This window comes from Corythoichthys intestinalis, chromosome 22, assembly GCF_030265065.1.
Source record: "Corythoichthys intestinalis isolate RoL2023-P3 chromosome 22, ASM3026506v1, whole genome shotgun sequence".
Classification (NCBI taxonomy): Eukaryota; Metazoa; Chordata; class Actinopteri; order Syngnathiformes; family Syngnathidae; genus Corythoichthys; species Corythoichthys intestinalis.
The window spans coordinates 13771983-13796170 of NC_080416.1; the positions used below are offsets into that span (position 1 = coordinate 13771983).

Below are 24188 nucleotides of genomic sequence, written 5' to 3' on the forward strand. Positions count from 1 at the left end.
ACCACATACTAAAGTGACTCAGATCGGATTTGAAATGGTCCACTTCTATGCGACATGTCCCGTTCAGACCGTCAAGTTAATGCCTGACTCGAGTCGGAAAAACACGAAAAAAACGGATTCATGCATTAAGACCTGTAGTATGAACCTAGCCTTAGACACACTCAAGTGGAAAAACTCGGTGTAAAGATTAGCGATCAGGCAGCATAGAATAGGATGCCAACATATCTACACTAACAAGGAATTCACACAAATACTGGGTTCTACACCTCACATGACTGATTTGTGTACATTTCACCCCTCCTAATCACTTATCTTTCTGACCCCCCCACCTTCTCTCTGGTCATCAGGCCCCCCACATGGTGTCAACTGGAAATACAACTAGCTAGCGATAGCACCAACATATTAATCGCTAGTGTAGGCGTTCAATGTACAGTGGTATGAAAAAGTATCTGAACATTTTGGAATTTCTCGCATTTCTGCATAAAATCACCATCAAATGTGATCTGATCTTTGTCAAAATGTGAAAAACCAGTGTCTGCTTTAATTAAAACCACTCAAACATTTATAGGTTTTCATATTTTAAAGAGGATAGTATGCAAACAATGACAGAAGGGGGAAAATAAGTAAGTGAGCCATCACATTTAATATTTTGTGCCCCTCCTTTGCAGCAATAACTTCAACTAGACACTTCATGCAGCTGCAGATCAGTCTGGCACATCGATCAGGACTAATCTTGGCCCATTCTTCTCTACAAAACTGCTGTAGTTCAGTCAGATTCCTAGGATGTCTGGCATGAATTGCTGTCTTTAAGTCATGCCACAGCATTTCAATGTGGTTCAAGTCTGAACTTTGATTTGGCCACTCCAGAACATGTATTTTGTTCTTCTGAAACCATTCTGAAGTTGATTTTCTTCTGTGTTTTGTATCTTTGTCTTGTTGCAGCATCCATCCTCTTTTTAGCTTCAACTGTCTGACAGACAGCCTCAGGTTTTCCTGCAAAACATTCTCATAAACTTTTGAATTCATTCTTCCACGATTGCAAATTGCCCAGGCCCCCACTGAGTGAGCAAAACAGCCCCAAATCATGATGCTTCCTTCACCATGCTTCACAGTGGGGATGAGGTGTTGATGTTGGTGAGCTGTTCCATTTTTCCTTTACACATGACGTTGTCTGTTACTCCCAAATAATTCAACTTTGGTTTCATCAGTCCACAAAATATTTTGCCAAAACTTCTGTGTAGTGTCCAAGTGCCCTTTTGCGAACATTAAACGAACAACAATGCCTTTTTTTTTTTTAGACAGCAGTGTCTTCCTCCGTGGAGTCTTCCCATGGCCTTGACCATAGTTTTACATATAGTTGATGTGTGCACAGAGATATTGGACTGTATATATACATACTGTTATATTAGACTTTACGGTTCCTTCTTTTTTTTTTTTTTTTTTTTTTTTAAAACCTCTCTGAGTATTCTGCGCTTAACTCTTGGAGTCATCCACTCCTTGGGAGAGAAGCAACAGTGCCAAACTCTCTCCATTTGTAGACAACTTCTCTAACTGTTGAGTGATGAACATCCAAACTTTTAGAGATGGTTTTGTATCCTTTCCCAGCTTTATACAAATCAACAACCCTTGATCGCATGTCCTCAGACAGCTCTTTTGACCGAGCCATTATGCACATCAGACAATGGTTCTCATCAAGATCATTCTTACCAGGTGTGTGTTTTATAGTGGGCAGGGCAACTTTAAACCACTCATCAGTGATTTGGCACACACCTGACTTACACTCACCGGCCACTTTATTAGGTACACCATGCTACTAACGGGTTTGACCCCCTTTTGCCTTCAGAACTGCCTCAATTCTTCGTGGCAGAGATTCAACAAGGTGCTGGAAGCATTCCTCAGAGAGTTTGGTCCATATTGACATGATGGCATCACACAGTTGGTGCAGATTTGTCGGCTGAACATCCATGATGCGAATCTCCCGTTCCACCACACCCCAAAGATGCTCTATTGGATTGAGATCTGGTGACTGTGGAGGCCATTTGAACACAGTGAACTCATTGTCATGTTCAAGAAACCAGTCTGAGATGATTTCAGCTTTATGACATGGCGCATTATCCTGCTGGAAGTAGCCATCAGAAGTTGGGTACATTCTGGTCATAAAGGGATGGACATGGTCAGCAACAATACTCAGGTAGGCTGTGGCATTCCAACGATGCTGAATTGGTACCAAGGGGCCCAAAGAGTGCCAAGAAAATATTCCCCACACCATTACACCACCACCACCAGCCTGAACCGTTGAAACAAGGCAGGATGGATCCATGGTTTCATGTTGTTGACGCCAAATTCTGACCCTACCATCCGAATGTCGCAGCAGAAATCGAGACGCATCAGACCAGGCAACATTTTTCCAATCTTCTATTGTCCAATTTCGATGAGCTTGTGCAAATTGTAGCCTCAGTTTCTTGCTCTTAGCTGAAAGGAGTGGCACCCGGCGTGGTCTTCTGCTGCTGTAGCCCATCTGCCTCAGAGTTCGACGTACTGTGCGTTCAGAGATGCTCTTCTGCCTACCTTGGTTGTAACGGGTGGTTATTTGAGTCACTGTTGCCTTTCTATCAGCTCGAACCAGTCTGGCCATTCTCCTCTGACATCAACAAGGCATTTCCGCCCACAGACCTGCCGCTCACTGGATATTTTTTCTTTTTCGGACCATTCTCTGTAAACCCTAGAGATGGTTGTGCGTGAAAATCAGCAGTTTCTGAAATACTCAGACCAGCCCTTCTGGTACCAACAACCATGCCACGTTCAAAGTCACTCAAATCACCTTTCTTCCCCATACTGATGCTCGATTTGAACTGCAAGAGATTGTCTTAAACCATGTGCACTGAGTTGCCGCCATGTGATTGGCTGATTAGAAATTAAGTGTTAACGAGCAGTTGGACAGGTTTACCTTAAAGTGGCCGGTGAGTGTATAATGTTTGGTACAAATTGGTTTCAATTGCTCTTTAAGTCTCCTCATGCAGAAGGTTCACTTATTTTTCCGCCTTCTGTCATTGTGTGCATGATATCCTCATTAAAATATGAAAACCTATAAATGTTTGGGTGGTTTTAGTTAAAAGCAGTTTTTTCATCTGTGTGATTTTGACATGGATCAGATCACATTTGATGATTTTATGCAGGAATGTGAGAAATTCCAAAAGGTTTAGATACTTTTTCATACCACTATATTTCTTGTTGTTGTTTTTGCTTCTTCTCTCTCCTTTTCTCTTTTCTTCTGTCCCCCCATAACCCCCTTCCTGTTTGCTGCTTTCTCCTAATAAATGAGGCACGTTGAATGATCACAATGGGAGTATGTCATACTCCCATGTGATACAATAAAACTGGTCAGACCAATCGGACACTCAGATTCCTATTCTCCGTGTCAAGAAGCTGAACAGGACAGGTTTAAAAGAAAAAAAAAAAAAAAGTTATCTTATTTTTTCATCCCCAATTGGGAAAATTCTGATTGTAATCTAAGGATACGCAATTTCATGTGCTTGTTTTCTATTTATGCTGCCAAGATTCATATCTCAACTGAGTGCAAAAGAATCGTATTTTCTTGTATCACTATTGAATGCTTTGTTACCTTCGGGTAAAAACCTTGAGAACTGAATCGAAAAAAAAAAATGCAATTGTATTTTAATGAAATATTGAGGACCCTTGAATTCAGCCCCACACCTGGCCCTCCTTAAAACTAACGCTGCTTGAATGTAATTTACATTCACGTCGGTTGCATTGTTTTGTTTCTCAGAAATGCCTTGAGGTTCTCCCGAGAATGATTAAAATGCGCTCGTGACTCGAGTCGGAGAAACGAGGCTTCTCGAAAAAACAATTCTATGTACTTGAAGAGAGATAACTAAAACCATTTTTTATTTGCTTTATCGGATCGAAAAACTGCAAAGAAACAAATGGATCGGCTTGGGGAAGAAGTTGATAAGATCTCTGGAATGAATCTGCTTTTTAGAGTGGATGATAATATCCAGGGAAAACCACAAGCCACCTGTAAATAAAACTTCGCTTACTACCAATTCCGCATATTGGCTCCTGGTGGCATTGATGCTATTCAGTATGAATAAAAGATTCACTCGCTGGAGGTAAAAAGCACTGCAGAGCGCAAAACCCATCAGTACTGGAGATAAAAAGTTGCATCAACAGGTTGCCATGGTAACACACCGATACAGGAAGGAAGAGGGTTATCCCAGGCTCTTCTCTCGCCCGTCATGCACTTGAGCGTGGTGGCCCCGTGTAGTGTGTAACCGGGCTCGCATCGGTAAGTGATGCTGCTGCCGGAGAAATGTCCTTGGTCGTTGACCTTGAAGCCAAACTGTGGCACGCCCGGGTCCTCGCAGTGAGACAACTCAAAACCTGCGTCGGAGGAAAAACAAGAAAACAGCATTAGCGTGGCCATTGTTTTTAGGTATCAGATTTGGCAGCTCTTCTCATCAGGATTTAATAAACCAGGGTCTGAGATACATCCTTCCTCATTTAATGTTTTACAGGCTCTCTAAGCTGTTTCCATGGTAATACTAAGAAGATTCCTGTTTATTTGTGCGTAACCATTTTGAGAGCAGGATATGAAGCGGTACACAAATAATGTTCATCCTTGCAAAACCCGAGCCAGGATCTACTGCATTACCTTGAAGATAAGCTGCATCATGAAGAGAATAATTTAAACGGGTATTTAGGCTTGTGAACGTATTGCAACAGATGAACATCTGATAAATGCAATATATTACCAAACATAAATTTCCAGACTTAAACCCAAAAGAGCAAGGAATACACATGCTGAAAAGAGTAAAGGGAGATGTAATGTATACATAGTGTTTTACTAACAGTGTTGTTCATCTTACAAAAAGTAATCTTTTTCATCTTTTTCATCTTTCTAAAAGTAATTAATTATAGTTACAAATTATGAAAAAAGTATGAAAAAGTCTCCCAAAAAGAAATTGCGTTAGTAACTCAGTTACCTGAATGTAAGAGAAATTAGTTACTTGGCAAAGTACTTGGTGATAATTTTCATGTTTTAAAAAAACAGGTCACACAATGTGAAGGTTAAAGGGTTTTTGGGACAATTGGCCCTAGCCCAATTCTTTCCCCTAAACCTAACTAGACACAGGGGTATTGCTGATGTTGCGATAACTACATAGTAATCTTTGCTATGTGTGGAAGTCATTTAAAGGGTATTAAAACACTAAGGGGCTGTGAGATATCAATAGAACCACTATGTGGCAAGATAACAAATATTAATAAAGTTAACAAAAAAATAAATCACATTCATGAGCAATTATCGAAAATAGATCGAACATTACGAACATTTCCGAAAGTATTCCGGAAACAGCCGAATGGCAACATAACAAGGAAACAATAGGTCGAGGCAGGTGCAGGAGAGTTGCGTTCGTGTTTCATCAAAAAATCGCTAAAATGGTTCAAACCTGTCATGCTATGTGGTGTACAAATAGCCATCTGTCTCAATGTAGTACCCATGAGTTCCCGAACGCGAGAAAAAGAGCTGGACTACGCAGACAACGAGTAAAGTTCGTCAGTGCTAAGAGGGCTAATTTTGCAGACCCAGCCTCTGGCACGGTTTTGTGTGGTGCACATTTTACTGCTGAAAGCTATACGAACTATGGACAAATTAAAATCAGGTTTTGCTAAGAAATTGCTGCTGAAAGCAGATGCGGTGCCCACCTACACGCGCAGCCACCTAAATGTCCCGAGATATCAAGAAAGAGGACGATGACTGGCTCTGATGAGATCACCTCACCACCCCAGGCAAAGCAAAGGAGGAAAATGGCCAGAGTGAGTACTATTTGATAATAAAAAAAAACATATCACGCATTGGATATAGGACTGGACACATGTATAAATTATCGCTCGTAAAATATATAGAACAAATCCTCTAATCCCATTTATATTTGTGTCGGTTGGCAGAGCGAAAACCAATGATAGCACAATAAATGATAATTATTCTATACATTACTTTATTTTGCGGTCACGGTGTATCAGCTTCGCAAAAAGAAATGCAAAACAAACCATTTGGTGTTTCCCACACAATCTGTTGTTGCCGGTGTTTCATCAGTGTGATTGCTCACCTCAATGATCCTTTCATTAGGCTGCATTGGCTTTCGTTTGGGCTCAAATTGGTAATCCAAAACACCAAAGAAAGGTTCATAACTCTCCTCGTCACCATTAGAAGAATGTATGTTACGTCGGATTCGTCGCTGCAACTAGAAACAAAATTGTCCGCCATCATCGCCGCCATTCAGTACTAAGCACTGAGCCGGTTGTTGCCTTGTAGTGACGTCACGCACACAATATGCTAGATTTCCGGGATCTCGGGGGCGGGTCCTTTTAGCTTGACAATCGATCCTAATTTCTATCATTTTTTTGGTGTTGCGATGTGTGTAATTACACGAAGTGGCATGATATGAATCCAAAAGGCATGCGTTTATGGATAAATGATGGAATATTAGCATTTCCCCAGGTGTTGTCATACCCTTTAATGTTGTGAATCAACCGTTAAAGTTGTTAAAATTGCTCCCGTTATGGCATTAGTTCCCTTCTGTCAATTTTCGACATGTGTAAGTTTTAAAACTGTTTCACCATTTAAAGATAGATTTAAGTTAAGATTTGCCAATTTAGGAGCATTTCAGATAAAAAGTTACTTAGGTTCGCTAGGAAGGTTCTCTACAACAGAGCCTTCCTGAGAAGTCTACCGCTTTAAGATGGCGACTGTTGCATCTAGTTCTTTATTATACATGTTGCTAATGTCGCCGTGTCTGTCATTTGCATCTAGTTCTGTATATATGTGATATCTACCGGAGCATCATGTGGGCGTAGTTTGTAGGCTATCGGGTACAGTCAGGTATTATTGGAGCCACCTAGCATAGTAGCATCGCATTTGCAACGGCGTCACACTCCCTTGCTTCCTTCCCACTCCTGCTCTGCTCTCTCGTCTCCGTGAGTCCGTCTTTTTCAGACTTTTCCCGCATCAGTGAACCAACATCGTAACGCATGGTAACGCACGCCTTTCCTGCCTCAGTAACGGTAACGGCGTTGCCAAGATGAGAAAAGTAACTAATTAGATTACTCACTACTGAAGAAAATAACGCCGTTAGCAACACCGTTATGAACAACACTGTTTACGAATAGATACCACAAAATGTTACCTGATGTGACCTGATAAAATAAGTGGTGTCGCCACTTTCCAACATTTGTCACCCTGAGTACTCCTGCCACCATCGATCTTTCATACTATGTCGTCTGTACCGGTCTTGCAATTTATGAGGACACAAAGCTGAGTTAAACCGTCGTACATGTCCCCCTTGAGACGCGTGTCAATTATCGAGGCATCTGAGCCCCGCATGAACTTACTGGAGTAGACCAGTTTGAACCCTTCCCCCGTGGCTTCCGTGTCGCTGTAAAACTCCAGCCAGAGGTGGTTAGAAGTGGAGATGAGCGTCAAGCCCAGCATGGACGTGCCCGTGAACGCTCCCAGGACGTGGGCTGTGTTGTCTTTGCCGTCGTGAATCTGATTTTAGAAACAAGCACAGATGACTAAGAACAAATGATCATTTTAAGGCAGCGTTGTTTTCGTTAATGATGATGATGACAAAAATATTTGTTGAAGAACAATTTTTCATGGCAATGACGCAACGTCGACAAGCTAAAAAAGTGTTTTGGGAGACTAAAACATGAAGAGACAAATGTCAGTTTCCGTCTGATGAGACAAGAACGAGATGATAATCCACCATAGTTTCCGTCATAAATTCACAATGTGTACCATTTTCTTATCATGTGTGTAGTTAGCCTGCATCGTAGCAGTGTTTGGTCGTGTCATTCAAGTGACGTGCTGATTTATGCTTCTACTTTCCAGTGACAGTGCACGACGTCATAAACCCTATACCGTCATTGCACATTCGAAGTTCTGCATCTCTCTGTAATTCACCGCCATGCCACTAGAGGGGTGTGGCTTTGTCTTTGTACGGTTTTGGGGGACTTTTGTCGAATTCTAGTTTTCCTCCGGTCATCAGCAGCAATGACTTGTTAATACAAATGTTGAAGCGTAGGTAACACAGAAGACGTTTGCGAATGTTTGATAACATTTGTGTTATTGTGCTGAACCAGAAACAACGTTCTGAGCGGACCAATCACAGTCCTTCGACTTTCACGTCTTGCGCATTGACATTATGTGTAGGCGCACGTCAGGCTACGGCGTAGGGTCGTAAATCGTGTCTGTGTTAATGGCGTAGGTCCGCCGTCACTGCTACGCAGAAGCATAAATCAGCCTTCACTCACCGGTGTCCTCTCCAGGCTTCAGACTTGCTTGTTTTGAAAACACATTCTAAGATTTGTTTTCTTATATTAGTTCGATATGCCATTTTGCTTTAGTCTTTAAAGGTCTGTGCTGAGTGATCATCACACACTTAATGTAACTTGTAGCGCTAGCACAGTGTTTGCATTAGCATTTAGCATGGAGAGCATCGTGTTAAACTCTTGGACAACTTTTCTTTTTAACATACAGTTCGTGGCATCCAGGTGGGCTTAATTCATTGAAAATAATGTACTGTTTTCCTGCAGAGTGTGTATTATCATAACAAAGATGGTGATGTCCTCGTAGACTAACTATGTGCTCGTCCATCAATGTTCATTCCAAATTGTTGGACACCTTTATTTTCCGTATTTTCACGACCATATGGCGCACCTAAAAGTAAAAAAATTGAGTACCAAAATGTGTTTCTGTCAGCAATTTTTTTGGGGAAAAAAATTGTTTGCGTGTGATAAGAAGCGTGTCCACAGTAACTATAAAGTTCGAGTGTGTGCGTTTGGCTAAACAACATTGAGAAGGGAACTTGCTGTGTTTGATGGAAACTTAGCCCAGCTGTTGAATTCAGATAAAGAAGATGAGGACTTTGATGGATAAGTGGATTGATTAAGATATATGTGAATACTCTGTCAAATTCTTTAATAAAATACAACTGAACTCAGTTGTGCTCCAGTTGCCTTTTTAAAGGGAACCTCGGAAGACTTGTAGGCTCTAATAAGCCACAATTGTTCTGTTCTGCACAATTGTTGTGTTAAAATATGTTATTAGAAACACATAAAATACTTGATTTAAAAATCTATAAAATATAGTACATGTTTTGACCTGTGGAGGGCGCCATGTTTTAAGCGCGCAATGGACGCTCGGGGTGATGACATAGATTGTCACTGTCACTCGACAAATACGACCGGGTTACTTCAATTTCTTCTATGCGGTGAGACGCCAACACATGCGCTCATCGGTTAAAAGTGGCGAGTACTTACTATTAGGCTTTTATTACCTTTTTATTGCCTCAAAATACTTCTATTCATTTGTTTCCCTTCTCATACTTTTAAGCATTGTGTTTTCTTGTGGTAGCTTAAAGCAGATTGTTGATCTGTTGTCCACATTAGTCACATAGCATATTTAAACCAACCTTATTTGATTTTACTACATTTAAGTATTTTCTCAAGGCATCTTTAGTATGTTCTGTATGTATGCATCTAAACTAAAAAAGTTGAAAGCGCACGATAGTACTTTGATTGTAAAATTCGCCTCTTGTAGACGTTTTGCCGGTGTAGCACATTTTGGCAGAACACTTTTTTTTTTTGCTACTCTCGTCTCATCCCGTCTTTCCTGTTCATTTTGCTTTTGCTGCTCATTTTGGGAAATATTGACAGTACTGTCATGCTCATTAATGTTACTCTCGGGTTCATATTGAAAGAGTTGAACAGATGACAATTTTATGTCGCTAGAGTTATACTCTAGAAATCCAGCAGCGTAACCAGCGCACCACCCTGTGACGTCAACAACAACGGCGACCGACTAGTTAAACTAATTTTACAAATTGTATAAAACAAAAAACAACAAGAGGGGTTTCAATTTCAATTTATTTGAACTCATAATAACGTTTATCTTTAAAAAAACTACAAGTCTATCTATCCGTGGATCCCTTAAAATAGACTAGCACGCCTGCTAGCGTGCATGCTAGCATATGTTTTGCATGCGGCTAATAATGCGGTGTGCCTTGTGTTTTTGTTAAATAAAAAAAAAAAATCACCCGAAAATGAGCTTGCACCTTTTAAAGCGGGGCGTCCTATGGTCGTGAAATTACTGTATTTATTTTTCGACTAAAACTTTTGAATTGTACCGACGAAAACAATGTGTAATTGTCGACTAAAACTAGACAAAGACAAACACAATAACTAAATATGACTAAAAGTATTTTCGTACAAAAGACTAAAAAGAAAATTAAAAGGGCTGCCAAAAAACAACAGTTTTAATGTTTGACATGAATGAAATGGAGTCAATACCTTGAGTATGTCTCCCTGGGCGAGGTGGAACGTCCGCGCAGAGATGTTGATGCCTTTCCCGGCTTGAACCTAATCAGCAGTGCGGAATTAAACATCAAAGGTGAGCGTTATGATCATGGTTTTATCTCAAAATGCTTAATTTGTAACTGTAGTCACACCATCGAGATAGAAAATGCTCTTTTTAAGGTTTTCAGTCCTCCGCATGACAGCAACAAGATCATAAAGATTCTTCTAATAAGCCTAACAAGCAATAAACAAATTTCTACGATAACATGGTCATATTTCAGACCAAACAACAGTCCTGCATACCAATCAGCAATTTGTCTTCTGTCAAAATGTCTTGTTAGGGCCAGTCTTTCTGACATTTGCAGCTACTTACACTAATTAGCACAACTAAAACCCAAGGCCTTTTCACAAATTATCCTTAGCCGCTATTTACCTGGATGCTGTAGATGCACTCGTGGTTGTTGTCGTAGTTCATCGGATAGTTTGGAGAGAGTAGGATGCCTTCGTTGTTCATGACAGAGGAACCACACTCAGCTAATGAAAAAAAAAAGGGTTTCAAGGATTACCTTGGGGTGCTTTTCTCTGGCTTTTACTACTTTTTTTGTACCAGTGAGTAGGGTTGGGCATCGTTTGAATTTGAACGGTTCCGATTCCACGTTTCGATTCCGGTTCCAAACGATTCTCAATTCCGATTCTTTTATAGTTTATATTAATTTCTTCTCCATCATTTTTTTTTTTAATTATATGAACTTTCAATTAACTTTGCTTTTAATTTGTTACAGGGCTATTTTTAACTTGTATATAAATATCAGTCTTTGAACATGAATATGATGACGTTTCTTTCCACAGGAGTGCATTTTCACAAAGATGTTTATTTTTCAAAAGCACACTGAGAAAACATTTACACATATTCTTTTGCCTATGCTTTAGAGTGTCTTATACTGCAGGTATTTATTGTATTGCATCGTTTGTTTTAGGTGGTATTTCTACAAGTTAGTTAAGGGCTGCGGGTGGGGAGTGTTCGGTCCCTTGACTACTTTTTAAGTTTGATTTCTTTCTAAACTGATACTAGTATATCGTTCATCCGCCCACAAGTTGTCACTATTGTAACTCCGGGCTCTACAGTTTTTCTTTGGTTTTGCCAGAGACTTCATCATGAATTGACAGGTCAAATCGGTCTTGCACTGCGACTCGCATTCAGGTAGGGGGCCGCCCACATCAAGAGGAGCTATTCACAAACACACGCACGCAGTGATCTCACGACGGATTTCTGTTGAAAAGTACGAAAGCTGTACCGCATACAAACAGAAGGAATGATTTGGTCCAGGATTCAAGGTAATCATTAATATTTTTCGTACCATGCATGCATTTTGTGATAAAAGTCAATGGGAGAAATTAGCCGCTATTGCATTGGTATCCAAGTTCGCAATATTTATGTAAAATAAATGGTAACTGCACTTTTTTGTTGTTGCTTTTAAACAAGAATCAAGACTGTTTTATGTCAATATCTATAAAGAATTCAGGTTTTTAAGCATTTATTCACAAGAATTTTCACCGGAAAAGCTCAATTTTCATCAGGCGGCCACGAGCTACATTCACTAACAAACTAGCAATACACTCCGACATATTTACGTAAAGTAAATGCTTACTGCACGTTTTCGTTTGCTTTTAACACAGAATCAAGACTGTTTTATGTCCATATCTATAAAGAATTCAGATATTTAGGCATTTATCCACAAGAATTTTCAAAGAAAAAAGCTCTGTTTACATCAGGCGGCCTCTAGCTACATTAACTAACAGACTAGCATTGTACTTCGATATATTCACGTAAAATAAATATTAACTGCCCTTTTTTTTTTGCTTTTAACCAAGAACTAAGACTGTTTTACGTCCATATCTGTAAAGAATTCGGGTATTTAAGCATTTATTCACAAGAATTTTCACCGGAGAAGCTCTGTTTGCATCAGGTGGCCGCTAGCTACATTCACTAACAGACTAGTATTGTACTTCGACATATTTACTAAAACAAATGCTAACTGCACGTTTTTTGTTTTATTTTTGCTTTTAACCAATAATTGAGACTGTTTTACCTCAGTTTATATAAGGAATTCAGGGATTGAAGTATTTATTTACAAGAATTTTCACCGGAAAAGCTCGGTTTACATCAGGCGGCCGCTACCTACATTTACCAACAGACTAGCATTGTACTCCGACATATTTACATAAAATAAATGCTAACTGCACGTTTTTTTGTGTGTGTGTGCTTTTAACCAAGAATTGACACTGTTTTACGTCCATATCTATAAAAAATTCGGAGATTTAAGTATTTATTCACAAGAATTTTCAACAAAAAAAACTCTTTGTCTGTGATTCCTCTCGGTCAGCTTTGACGGCCTCGCCAGCAATGCAGGCCCCCTATTTATCAGTCCCGCTCCCTGTGTCCCGTCAATACATTATGAAGTCTATGGTTTTGCTATGTGCGCTTGGCTCCCACTAGTGGAGACTTACTGGAAGCAGCAGGCAAAAAGAACATATTACAAAAGAATCCTTGATAGTGTACAGACAATACACACCTCCTCTGCCCTACACATCGTTAGCAACCCTTGATAAAACAAAATCTGTGAGTTTGCAAGTTTTGGTGTGTTTATTCTGTTACTGTGTTGTCATTTACGTATGTGAAGCGCAGCAACATGTTTGTGTGCTAAGCTAAATTAGCCACTTCAAATGATTTGCTCATAACGGAGCTAGTCTTCATGTGGCTTCTTCTTCGTGGTGTTCGGCCGCTATTTTTTTCAGTTGGCGGTCAGGGCATCGAAACTTGAAACCAAATTTTAAAAATTCGAATGGTTCCGGGAGAGCCGGAGGGTTAGTCCCGGATCGATGCTCGATGCCCAACCCTACCAGTGAGTGAAAAAAATAGTGATGCTACCAGTCCATAAATATTGTTTTTTTCTTGGCATGTGCACAAAAAAAACGAATAAAGTGACAAATCTCAATCGACAAATATAAATCCCGAATATGCACTATTTATGATCATATTTCAATCCATTTACTTTTTCACTCTGATTCTGATCACTAACCCGCCCTCAAATGGCTGAGCGATCCTAATGTGAATTTGTGTGCACCTAATTTAATAACCAGGCTTAAGTGCTGTGCCGTCAGCAATTTACCTCCATTGTGAGAAAATGAGACACCACTGCAATTCCGATGAGTAAATTACCTGCATATTCCCATTCTAGGGGGATAACATACATCCCCCATCCTACTCTCTGCCTTGCATCAACATGTCATGTTAATACATGTAGTCGCACATACCCACCAAAACCCCGCCTCTGTGTCGCTACTTGTGTAATAGTCGTATTACAGCTGTCATATCGTCAATAAATCACGTTGCGACAGCTTTCCATTTAGAAAATTACCTCTCTACCCAACCTCTCGGGCTCCTTCTCTCCTCCCTTATGAATAATGCTCTTTATCCCTCACATACTTCAATCATTCTCACTATTTTCCCTTTTTCTTTCCCATTTATTCTCCCTCACACCTTAGCTAAATGGAAGATAATGTGTGGAAAAATCGCAGGGCACAATAGAGGGGGAGAAAGAAAACCGGAACTTTTAATGCTGTCTACAAACACACCACTTCCCTCTGCTTGACCTATTTGGGAAATACAAACATCGACGACCCAGACAAATCTGTCATGCTCGTCTTTCTAAAATTGCTCCAAAAAGATTCAATTGTTTCTATTCCACTTTATTAAATGCTCAGAAAAACAACAACACAAGGAGGTGAATAAAAGCAATGCTACATCAGAGATGTGATTACTTGACTCCGCCACCGTGCAACAATGCAACAGGAACTAAATTTAGCGACGCAAACGCTCTACGGCAGATGAAAACCGGCACGCAATGCCGCCACTTTGCATTATCCATCGCGACAGGAAGGCGATAAACTGGCACAGAAAAGCAGCAACTGCTTCAAAACGACGCCTTTTGTTTTAACTTAGCCGCTAATATTAAATGTATAATTGCAAGTTAAATTTTTTTTGCTTCTTATTGGGACTGTCCCTTATATGAGTTCAATATCCTGAAATTTTGCTAAAAGACATAGTTAACAAACATATTGTGAGTCATTGAATTGTTATTCTGTCTTTTAATCGTTCATCATTCAGTCATTCTTTTTTTTCCGGTATTATCTGGCATTGGTTGTTAACAGTGTTGTTAATAACGGCGTTAGAATATAACAGCGTTACTAACGGCGTTATTTTCTTCAGTAGTGAGTAATCTAATTAATTACTTTTCTCATCTTGGCAAAGCCGTTACCGTTACTGAGGGGGGAAAGAAAGGTGTGCGTTACTATGTTGGTTGACTGACGCGAGAAAAGTCTGAGAAAGACAGACTCACGGAGACGAGAGAGCAGAGCAGGAGTGGGGAAGAGGCAGGGGAGGGTGACGCCATTGCAAACGCGATGCTACTATGCTAGGTGGCTCCAATAATACCTGACTGTCAACTGTCTACAAACCACGCCCACATGATACTTCGGTAGATATCACATATATACAGAACTCGATGCAAATGACAGACACGGCTGCATTAGCAACATGTATAATAAAGAACGAGATGAGTTCGTAAACAGCCGCCATCTTAAAGCAGTAGCCTTCTCAGGAAGTTTCTGTTGTAGAGAACCTTTAAAATGTACCTTACAAATAAAAAGTAAAAGTTTTTTCTCCTGATACAAAAATGAAATATATATATATACATGCATACTGAAGGGTATAGTATCTTTTCTCGTATTTACTGTGTATAAAATCAATAGCATTTATATCCTAGTCAAGCAGAATATATTTGATATTATAAACAGTTGGACTTGTAATGATTAGAACTGGCAGCGCCCAGACTACGGGCAGATAAGAACAGAAAGATACAGGACGCCTTCTTACCAAGAAAGCCCAACGCGCGCGTTATGCAGCTGACTGAGCAAGATTGACACTGATTGACCAAATCCAGCAATCAACTCTCCCCGGACAGTCCAGAACAAATGGCGGGACATCTAGTCTTGCCACAAGGAACATCTAATACGGAGGACCACGCGACCGAGAAGTGAACATTCAGCACTTACATGGCGCTGAGGATGGCAAAATCCATAACTCGTTGCCCTAACAACAGCAACGCCCGAATTTTCCTGTCCAATCCAGAAACAGACAATAGTTCTAAACAACGCCCAAACACACCCTTCATCCGGGCCACAGCCCGCCTCACCAGAGCCTTTAAAAGACAATGTTTAACTAATCGTTGTCATTTTTTTCTAGGGAATCTTTTGTTGACTTGTGATATGATGACCCTGGAGCCAGCTTGCCTCCTCGCCTGGGTCTCTCTCTATGTTCTGTATTATTGCTACCGACTTGGAATAAATTGTCAACTTGTGTTTCGATGCCTCTTTCCAGCTTTTAAAATGGAGTCAGAACAAGGAGTTAAGACTAAGGTGAACGCGTGGAGTTTGGCCTTTTGGCCGGGTTGTTGAAATTCCGCCGGCCCGGGGGTCATTGGAATTACGCTAGCATGGTTCCGGTGGTTTGGCTGCATAATTGCTGCAATCTGGCTATAAGTCCGATTTCTTCAATACAGGGATTAATGGGAAAAAAAACAAGAAATAAAATTTACTGCACTGTAAACAGAAGCTTAACGAGCTCAAAAACTCCAAAACTTAGCTTAATAGCAAATTGCTAGCAACTATCAGGTGCATACTGCCACCTACTGTACAAGAGTGTGGTGGTTTTTATTGGTCAATATCTTGTTCACCTGCCTAATCTTGTGTGTAGTCGTGTTGCTGCCTCTAGTGGTCAGTAACCGGAGCTATTCGATTACATTCCATTATCTGCATAGGTAACCACTAAAGATGTCCCGATCGATCGGGTCCGATCACGTCATTTTCAAAGTATCGGAATCGGCAAAAAAATATCGGACATGCCTTTTTTTAAATATATATATATATATATATATATATATATTTTTTTTAATTAAATCGTTTTCTAATTGTATTTAACGCTACAGACAAAATGTCTTACACTCATCCAGAGTCTTTAGCTTTGGCTTAAAGTAGGGCTATCAAATTTATCGCGTTAACGGCGGTAATTAATTTTTTAAAAAAATTAATCACGTTAAAATATTTAATGCAATTAACGCATGCCCTGCACGACCCACTCACGCATTGTTTCGTTCAATCTATAATGACGCCGTTTTACCTATATATATATATATATAGAGCTAAAAGGCAGCGTAAAATGAGTAGAGTGAATTTTGGCAGTCTTTGGAGCCTTTAATTGGCTAAAGCCTTACAATTCCTCTCTCTACAATTAGAAATATCGTGGGAAGCAATTTGGGGAGGAAAGGTAGTAGTCGATCTTTTTCTTAACACCCTAATTTATTCCCCAACGCAGAGAAGATATATCAATCGGTGCCACTACGCACAGTCATGGTTGCACTTCCCATCATGCACTTGGGCGGAACAGTTAAATGGCTACAGTATCATTTACTGAAAGCTCAACAAATACACTAGATGGCGATATTTAGTCACAATATAAAAAGTCACAGTTATCCTTTAAGAATTACAAGTCTTTCTATCCGTGGATCCTTCTCACAGAAAGTATGTTAATAATGTAAATGCCATCTTGAGGATTTATTGTCATAATAAACAAATACAGTACTCACGTACTGTATGTTGAATGTATATATTCGTCCAAGTTTTATTCATTTTTTTCTTAATGCATTGCCAAAATGTATATGATCGGGAAAAATTATCGGGAAAGATTGGAATTGAATCGGGAGCAAAAAAAAAATATTAAAAAAAAGCAATCGGATCGGGAAATATCGGGATCAGCAGATACTCAAACTAAAACGATCGGGATCGGATCGGGAGCAAAAAAAATCGGAACAACCCTAGTAACCACAATTTTTTTTTTTTTACAGTTTCATCATTTTATACAATTATGTGCCGCTTATTGTTACACTGTTATTTTTTTTTCTACAGCAACTATGTGATTTTTTTTTTTTTAAGATTTTTTTTCCTCTGCAATACTTGATTTTGAGAATGTACATTTGCATTTCGTGTTTTTTTTTTTAATTTATTTTTGCTATCCGATTATACTGCCATTTTGTAATGTCTTTCATCAGTAACAGACATCCAAATTGGCATTTAGTATATTTTTCCTTTGTTGTCCACCACTTTTTAATTTATTTAATTATTTATTTTATATTTTTACCCCTTTGTTGTCTGTTTTTTTTTTTGTTCATAATACAGCATTTAGCTTCTACCCGCCCCATTGATATCTTTTAGGGACAACGAAACAGCTCTCATCGTAATTTCCAGTATTAATCCAAAATGTTGTTATGATCCATATTCTTGGATATATGTCTTCTGCACGCATAAATATACAACACAGAAATGAGCCAACACAGTATTATATACGTGGTAATCTGATTTCTCTTTCATGCTTGCACAATGTTCTTCAAATTACATGTGCTTGTTATACGTAAACACATGCTCCCATTTTGCTGATCCCTTGTCGAGGCAAGACTGCTTTTTTTCCTTGTTACCTTTATCTCCAAGACAGATTTTCTGAGTGCTGCTTTGGCAGCCTATCTTCACTGATCTACAGCCAACATTCATCGTGTTTGCTCCGAGAACATACGCCATAATCCCTACCAATAGACATCGCCCGGATTGGGTCTCAAGGTTGAACGTGAACGCGAAATGCATCCAAAAAAGTAAACAGGCTCCGCCATTGCTGCGGAGGCGGCAAGAACAAACACACATGTTGGATTCCGTCCAGGAGAGCCGGTGTGAAGAGACTTTTACTTCATTAAAATAGATGTCGGGTGATGTTAAGATGTCTTCTGTACTCGGATAGTCAAAACTCCTAACCATAACATGCCGTGAACTGCATCTTACTTTTTGTTCGAGCCTATTAAAGCTGCATGTTCTGGTTCGCTCCATGAGCTGCCCAAGGCCAAGCAATGTGCCTGCAAACGGTCCGCCGCCTCGCACAAATCTCACAAAGCAAGACTCGCATCGTTGTTTTTTTTTTTCCTCGATTTTCCACTAAACACTGCACTTGCACTGGTAAGCGCATGGTTGCATTAAATCGCGTGGAGCTGAATCAGTTCAATCAAACATGGCAAGTCTTTGTGTGAATGCAGAGAGCGTTCAAACTAAATCTAATGTGCCTCAAATTAAGTTATCACGCTTAACAGCAGAGCCACGGCTTAGTCGAGTAAAATGATCGGAGTGCAAAATTGAGCAGCTCGCTGGAAATGAGTGAGTTATGATTGTTAGCCAAGTTAGCGAGAAAATCGGAAAGGTCCTTTGAGTGTCCGGATTAGGAATCAAAGTAAATAACTGAAAACTAAACCGGTTTGATGTTGTATGTTTTGAAAGAAATAGCAAAAAAATGCAAAATCAGGTAACCGTGCAAATTGGCAAAATGATTAACAACACCCATTGGTAATATGTTTTGTTACAAAAGCCTCCGTTTTTTTAGGTTTTCATAATACAGGTAGTTTCAGGATTGCAACGTACCTGATTTACAGTGGGGCAAATAAGTATTTAGTCAACCACTAATTGTGCAAGTTCTCCCACTTGAAAATATTAGCGAGGCCTGTAATTGTCAACATGGGTAAACCTCAACCATGAGAGACAGAATGTGAAAAAAAAAAACAGAAAATTACATTGTTTGATTTTTAATGAATTTATTTGCAAATCATGATGGAAAATAAGTATTTGGTCAATACCAAAAGTTCATCTCAATACTTTATTATGTACCCTTTGTTGGCAATAACGGAAGCCAGACATTTTCTGTAACTCTTCACAAGCTTTTCACGCACTGTTGCTGGTATTTTGGCCCATTCCTCCATGCAGATCTCCTCTAGAGCAGTGATGTTTTGGGGCTGTCGTTGGGTAACACGAACTGTCAACTCCCTCCACAGATTTTGTATGGGGTTGAGATCTGGAGACTGGCTAGGCCACTCCAGGACCTTGAAATGCTTCTTACGAAGCCACTCCTTTGTTGCCCTGGCTGTGTGTTTGGGATCATTGTCATGCTGAAAGAGCCAGCCACGTCTCACCTTCAATGCCCTTGCTAATGGAAAGAGATTTTCACTCAAAATCTCTCGATACATGGCCCCATTCATTCTTTCCTTTACACAGATCAGTCGTCCTGGTCCCTTTGCAGATAAACAGCCCCAAAGCATGATGTTTCCACCTCCATGCTTCACAGTGGGTATGGTGTTCTTCGGATGCAATTCAGTATTCTTTCTCCTCCAAACACGAGAACCTGTGTTTCTACCAAAAAGTTCTAATTTGGTTTCATCTGACCATAACACATTCTCCCAGCCTTCTTCTGAATCATTCAAATGCTCCCTAGCGAACCACAGACGGGCCTGGACGTGTACTGGCTTCAGCAGGGGGACACGTCTGGCAGTGCAGGATTTGAGTCCCTGGCGGCGCATTGTGTTACTGATAGTAGCCTTTGTTACTGTGGTTCCAGCTGTCTGTAGGTCATTCTTTAGATCCCCAGTGTGGTTCTGGGATTTTTGCTCATCGTTCATCATTTCGACGCCACGGGGTGAGATCTTGCATGGAGCCCCAGATCGAGGGAGATTATCAGTGGTCTTGTATGTCTTCCATTTTCTAATAATTGCTCCCACAGTTGATTTCTTTACACCAAGCGTTTTACCTATTGCAGATTCAGTCTTCCCAGCCTGATGCAGGTCTACAGTTTAGTCTCTGGTGTCCTTCCACAGCTCTTTGGTCTTGGCCATAGTGGAGTTTGGAGTGTGACTGACTGAGGTTGTGGACAGGTGTCTAATACCGATAATGAGTTAACACAGGTGCCATTAATACAGGTAACGAGTGGAGCCTCGTTAGACCTCGTTAGAAGTTAGACCTCTTTGACAGCCAGAAATCTTGCTTGTTTGTAGGTGACCAAATACTTATTTTCCACTCTAATTTGGAAATAAATTATTTTTAAAAATCAAACTGTGATTTTCTGTTTTTTTTCCCCACATTCTGTCTCACATGGTTGAGGTTTATCCATGTTGACAATTACAGGCCTCTCTAATCTTTTCAAGAAGGAGAACTTGCACAATTGGTGGTTGACTAAATACTTATTTGCACCACTGTACGTGATTTAGACTTTACGACGCCTGTCGTCATTTTTTGTTTTTAATTTTTAAGTTGCGTAACAGTGTCTCATCTGCCACCTCTCAGCATTGATGGTAAGTACAGTTTATTATTTGTCATTTATTTTAGTTTTTTTATTAGGTCTGATTAATCTAAATGGTTGCTTTCTACAGTAATAGCTATGCATATCCGGTATTTTACTATGCCACACAGTATATGTGAGGTCTGCTTCCCTTTGCTGTACTCGGACTTATTAGCCAGTGCTGCTTTCTGTTAGTTTTGAGTGTTGCTTTCACTTTGGGAAGCGGGGTTGAATGTCAGTTAACATTTCAAGAAGGCAGAGAAATGGTACACGGCACAGGCTCAGCGATGCCCCCCCCCCCCCCCCCCCTTTAGCTGGCTATTAGCCTGCTACTTGGCCAGCGATGCCCACCCGTTAGCTCGCTGTTAGCCCGCTAGCTTATTGAGCTGCGTTCATTTTCAACGCCGGACCAGTGCCACTAAAAGCTGCCGTTTCCCTTGTTGAATTTCCCAAGATTTTGACTTATTTCTCTCAGTATTATTGTGCAGCCATTGAGATATGTTTTTGTAAGCAAATATGTCTCCAATGATTTACTTTATAGCATTATTGTGCGCTCTTTGTCATGATTGTATTTTATTTTCTAATTGTGTGTTCAACGTTTGATGGTGACAAATTAATAAATGCCATTTGAAAGACGCTGGTGTAATGGCGTACCGCAAGGAACACGTCACTTCCGCTCATTTTATCTACTGTTGCTAAGGGGGGACACGCGCCCATTTGTTCCTAATAGGAAATGAATGGAAATCGTGTACGAAGAAGAGGTTTACAGAGCTAAACCTATAAATGTCCCTGGTGCCAAATTCACTGGCAAAGATGTGGAAGAACATAAAAATGTTCAGTTAAAGAGATGGCTTGAGTGTCGAGGTCTGAAAAAGACGAAAAAAAAAAATAAATGAGCCGACCTAAGCGTAGCCTTAGCTTTTTTATCGACGCCACTGACAATGACATTCTGCTGTTTTAAACAAGCTATACTTTACCACCAGCCCTGTCTTTCTTATATATTATATCCTGTGGTTGTCCTACGTCTCTGACCATTCTTGGGGGTAATTTAGTTAGTTTTGCGTAGCGATCGCAAATGCTCGTCAGTGAGAGCCAACGAACACTTTTAATTTTTTTCATTGATAACAAATCTTAATTCTATAATTTATTTACATTTCCCCCTGACTAAAGTTGTTTTTTTACAACAGAAACGGTAACTGGCAGTCAGATACCAGTTTAATTCTTTTCAGGTCATTCATTGTCGGACAGAAGCAGCACGGTACAACGTCACGCTAAAAAATAAGTTAAAAATATCAAAATGGCTTACCTCTTTGTCCTCTGAAAGACCGTACAAACCCAACAAAATGTTTACAGCATATGAAATGTGAATGGCTTCACCCTGGCTTCACCTAGCTAGCGTTAAAATGTTCGCGCAAGTTGATTAATTCTTGACATTTTTCCTCCGGGTTTTGGTTTCGGGAAACGTATGAAGAAACATCCTCCATATGCTGTAATGTCTAGAGTCGTTTCTACATGTTCCAAAAAAGCAACGTGTGATCAGCATGTTCGTTTTTGAAAGCTTACCGGAGAAAAGTAGCAGAATTAACATTGTTTCTATGCGAGGGCGGGTCTATAATGTCCCGCTCTTGATTTACTTCTGCTTTACGATACAACGCCATTGGTGTTACCGCACCATTTTTTATTTTTAGTTAATTTCCTTAATATGACGTAAAATACATGTTTTAGCATAGTTTGTTTTTCATTTGGAGGTTGTTAAAAGGTACTTAAAGGGTAAATTCAGACTTACAAGAAAATCCGAGTTACATAGTCAGTGCAAGAACGGAACTCGTCCGTAAACTTGGTAATAAATACAATGTAACCCACACATATGCAAGGATGTCAACTATGACTGTGCACATACCGACGCATCTCGGCAGCGGCGCACTCCACATCCTGCGGCCTCCACCCAAGCAGATAAGTTCAGGCGCCCCCTCAAGGCGGTAACCCATATTACAGGAGAAAGACAGCGTGTCGCCGATGCCGAAGCTGTAACCGTTTCTCCGGCCGAAGCGCGGCATTCCTGGATCCTCGCATGGCTCCAGCGTGTATTCTGTGGGGGGAAAAAAACTGACTTAAAAACAATTACCCCCCCCTTTAAATACAGTGGTACCTCAACATACGATCGCTTCGACACACAATTTTTTCGACATCCGACATAAAATTTGACCGGCCACTTGTTTCTACATCTGACGACATGCTCCAAATACGGCAATTTATGACAGCGCTGCAGTTTCTTTTTTTTCCCCTCAAGACGGATGCGCGGCGGATTTTCTTGTGTGAGAAATCAACATGGGTTCCAAGAAGGTTAGTGCAGGTGGCGAAAAAAGGAGAAAGGTGACGCTTACCATTGAAAGGAAGATGGAAATGATAGAAAAATATGAGCGTGGTCAGTGGTCCGTGAACTGGCTCGAAAATACGGCCGTAGAATGTCTACGATCTCAACAGTGCTCCTCCGTTCGCCAGTTAAGGTGACAATTATTATTGTGGTAACAATCGCCAAAGAAATTGCCAGCTTCGTCAGGTTTTTAATCATTTATTTCAGAACTTGTCCAACAAAACACGGCTACTGCCGCCGCAGTTGACACCAACAGCAACAGAACATTAAAAGAGAAAGTAAAATCTCTACCGCACCTACACTTATTTGAAAAAATTAGAACACCCTATGGAAGCCTGTGTGTTTTCTAATAATATTTGGTCATATGAATATTTAAAATCAATTTAACCAATCTTGAGAGATTAAAGTAATAGAACTAAACAATTGAAACTGAATTTTTTTTTTTTTAACTTTCTGTAAAATGTAATTTTAAATAAATGCAATTTCTGTTGAGGAATAAATTCGGACACACCCACATTCAATCCCACTTAAAATGGCTAAAATTACACACAGGGGTATATCACATCAGGTGCACATGATTAGAACAAAAAAAATAAAAATAACCACGTTAGTTAAACATTCAGTCTTTTGAAGGCTCTCGCGGGGTAGGCTTTGGGCAGGAAGAAGGGTGTGTTTAGGATTACTGCCTGTTTGTGGATTGGACAGGAGGATTTGGGAGTTACTGTTGTCTGGGCAATGAGAGTTGTGGATTTTTCACCTCAGCTTCAAAGGGGCTCTTGAAGTCTTGTCAGTTGTGTTATCAGTTGGATATCGGGCATTCTCAGGTGCTCCTTGTGTTAGGACAGAGCGTCCCTCCATTTGTTCTGGACTGTCCGGGAGAACTGATTGCGATAGTTGCTGTGTCAATCTTGCTCATGACGCACACGATGGGCTTCCGTGATAAGAAGGCGCCGTGTATCTTTTATGCCCTATATGCTGCTTGTTTTCCTCAAACTATGGTAAAAGTGCTATTTATTTTATATTGGGTGTGTTAGAGTAATACAAACAGTCAAACAGTAAATACGAGAAATGATACTATTCCCTGATTAAATATATTATGTGTGTCAGAGTAAAGCAAACAGTGCCTACCAGAAAAGGTACTATCTCCTTCATTACCCAGGCTTCCCTTATTTAAACCTCACA

The 24188-nt window shown here is 40.1% G+C and overlaps 1 protein-coding gene across 4 annotated transcripts in view; it reads right to left on the reverse strand.

The window, feature by feature from the left end:
• csmd3b (CUB and Sushi multiple domains 3b) overlaps nt 1-24188 on the reverse strand; it is a 684074-nt gene that overhangs the window by 147448 nt on the left and 512438 nt on the right. For all 4 annotated transcript variants that reach the window (XM_057827420.1, XM_057827419.1, XM_057827418.1 and 1 more), the window contains 5 exons: nt 22533-22721; nt 10811-10911; nt 10372-10440; nt 7411-7567; nt 4210-4401 (listed from right to left, as the gene is read on the reverse strand). In XM_057827420.1, coding sequence (XP_057683403.1) covers nt 4210-4401; nt 7411-7567; nt 10372-10440; nt 10811-10911; nt 22533-22721 — 708 coding nt within the window. The remainder of the gene's footprint in view (nt 1-4209; nt 4402-7410; nt 7568-10371; nt 10441-10810; nt 10912-22532; nt 22722-24188) is intronic.